The 2411-nt window shown below is 39.5% G+C and overlaps 1 protein-coding gene across 2 annotated transcripts in view; it reads right to left on the bottom strand.

Moving 5' to 3' along the window:
* Positions 1-689: 689 nt before the first annotated feature.
* Positions 690-2411, bottom strand: part of slc30a4 (solute carrier family 30 member 4) — a 9525-nt gene continuing 7803 nt past the window's right edge. For both annotated transcript variants that reach the window (XM_008310517.3, XM_017032689.2), the window contains exon 8: positions 690-1798. In XM_008310517.3, the coding sequence (XP_008308739.1) occupies positions 1644-1798 (155 nt within the window). In that variant the 3' untranslated portion in view covers positions 690-1643. The remainder of the gene's footprint in view (positions 1799-2411) is intronic.

Here is a 2411-nt window from a genome sequence, read left to right as displayed (position 1 = left end):
TTCATAATAAATATATATAAAAAACTTCATTAGCTTTATTTATTATTTAGAAAGGACACTGCCTTTCTAGACTGTAGTCCTTAGTTCCCGAGCAGCTGAGCTTCATGTGGGCTTATGCAGTTCACAGGCGGTGGCACAGGGTGGCAGCAGCAACCACACAAAATATCACGGAAACCGGCTGCATTTCAATCTCTAGCCTAGCTTGTCGATCAATAATTTTGACATTTAAAAAAAGTTTAATTTGACAATTAGTATAGTAGATTTTACCAGAAAATACATCGTTTCCTGGGGAAATAATAATAAACAATAACGCTCAAATACTTGATTCTTGAGAAAGTAACCCCTGCCCAGATTCCCATAGGAATTAACACAACCGCCCCTGTCCTTTACGTCTTAAGAAACGATAACGACACGGCGACTTACAATTTTATCTTTTGTCTCTCTTGTCCTTTTCGGTGATTTATATCTTTCTCAGTCTGTCACGGTCACTGCGGCCTTCACATTAGCATGCGCTGCTCAACGGTGACTGTAGGCTTTTCGCGCCTCTACTTAGGTCCCTCTCTGTGATTGGCTGAAACTCTCAGCTTGGCCAATCACACTGTCCAGAATGTAATTACAGTTAGTTACAGTTTGCACTCACACTTTCCTTACGTCATGTAGCAGAAGAAGACGACTTATTTAGACAAAGAGGAGATTAAATACTTTATTACAAATAAAACAGTGATCCAGTCCCCAACAACAGGAAGAGGTTTGTAATCAAATTACCCTCACCGCCTCTCAACTTAAAACAACAAACAGTATAAACAATACTATTGGCAAATTTAAATTATTACTTTCTTCCTGCGCAACAACAAATAAAGTGTGAAACACTGATGGTTTTTTCCATTATTTGCACGTCTTTTCAAGATATGAGAAAAAGCTGGGTAGATGTATATATGTATGGAGGGTGTAAGGCTGGGACCACACCGAGGTGACGTCACCTACACGATCCTTGAAGTCAGTCACATTGATTGTCAGTTGCTGCATCTCAGCGCAGTGGTGAGACGCAAGAGGATAAAGTGTAAGTCTCACACACGTCCAATCATTTCAACTGTCAGTTGGTTTGGCCAATTGAGAACGAGCTAAGAGCTCTTAAGATAAACGCAGTTTATAAAACACTCCAGTTAATAATGGCTGCAGAGTGTTAACAACACGTGGTAGGTGACCCAGCAGAGAGGAATTATTTTGTTTTCCTCCTCAACAATGTGGTTATTTTTAAATGAGCTGAGGTACGGCTTTCATTCGTTCAAATGAAATTAAAAACTTAATTTAAAAATTCTTACACTAGTTGTGGGATAGGCCTTAATGGTGAACAGGTTATAACATTTTTTGAAGCATTCAATAACCCCTGTGGGGTGTGCAGGCGTCAGAGCAGTCTGTTTCAGGAGACGTCTGTAATCCGTTAAATGACCATTTGTCCTTTGGCACCAGTTCACTTCCACTTTCATACTGTAGTTGCTGCTATGGCACCGAGCTGCGACAACACTGCAACATCCATCCAAGTGCTTGCTTTTACCAATTGTCTGCTGGACAGCACCCAGAGGAAATGCACTTTGGAAGTCAATGTGTGTTCAATGCCTTTTTAAAAAAAATTTTTTTTTACTTTAAGCAGTGGAATGCTGGCAATGTACACAAGTACGCAGCAGCCTCTGCCTGTAAGTCTGCACCTGTACAGTACACCTACTGAGACCGTAAGTGTGAAGTAAAAGGTGGCGGGCTCGTGCTTGGACATCCTCCCAGTTTTCAGCCCTAGAGGGCACTGTGGCCACGGATGGAACAAAACAGAGACAGGATTAGGTCATTGGTATATCACTCTCCCTCAAACCCACAAATCATTAATAATAACTCCACCTCCATAGTGGAAGTTGAAGCCATCATGGTTTCACACATTTGAACTTCAGCAGCAGACATGCCATTGCCATTGCGCCCTCTTGTGGACACTTTAAACACTACATCTCTGACCTCAGATATTTACAGTTCATATTTATAATTGTATCTTTATCATGTGGCTGTGGCATGAGTCATATATACTGTCTAATCTGCCTGTGCTTTCTCTTGTCTAGACTCTAATGTAATACAAATTAAACAAAATTAAACGAAAAATTACGAATGTATTTTTATTTATTTGTAGACTTCAATTTATTAATTAATATAATGGAAGTTTGTGCCTCAGACCGTCACAGTCACATGTTACATCCCTAAAAATAGTTATAATAAAATTACAAATAGAGATAATTCACCACAGGATCACTACAAAGCAGTGACACCCTGCTTTGACTTCTTTATCTTTTTATGGTGGGATTGTCTTAAAAAAACAGAACAAAGAATTTGTTCTGTACAGAAATTGTACTTGTATATGATGACATGGACGA

This window comes from Cynoglossus semilaevis, chromosome 5 (assembly GCF_000523025.1).
Source record: "Cynoglossus semilaevis isolate Cse_v1.0 chromosome 5, Cse_v1.0, whole genome shotgun sequence".
In the NCBI taxonomy this organism is placed as follows: Eukaryota; Metazoa; Chordata; class Actinopteri; order Pleuronectiformes; family Cynoglossidae; genus Cynoglossus; species Cynoglossus semilaevis.
Note: the sequence above shows the minus strand (reverse complement) of the source record. Positions and strands in the feature narration are given on the sequence as shown.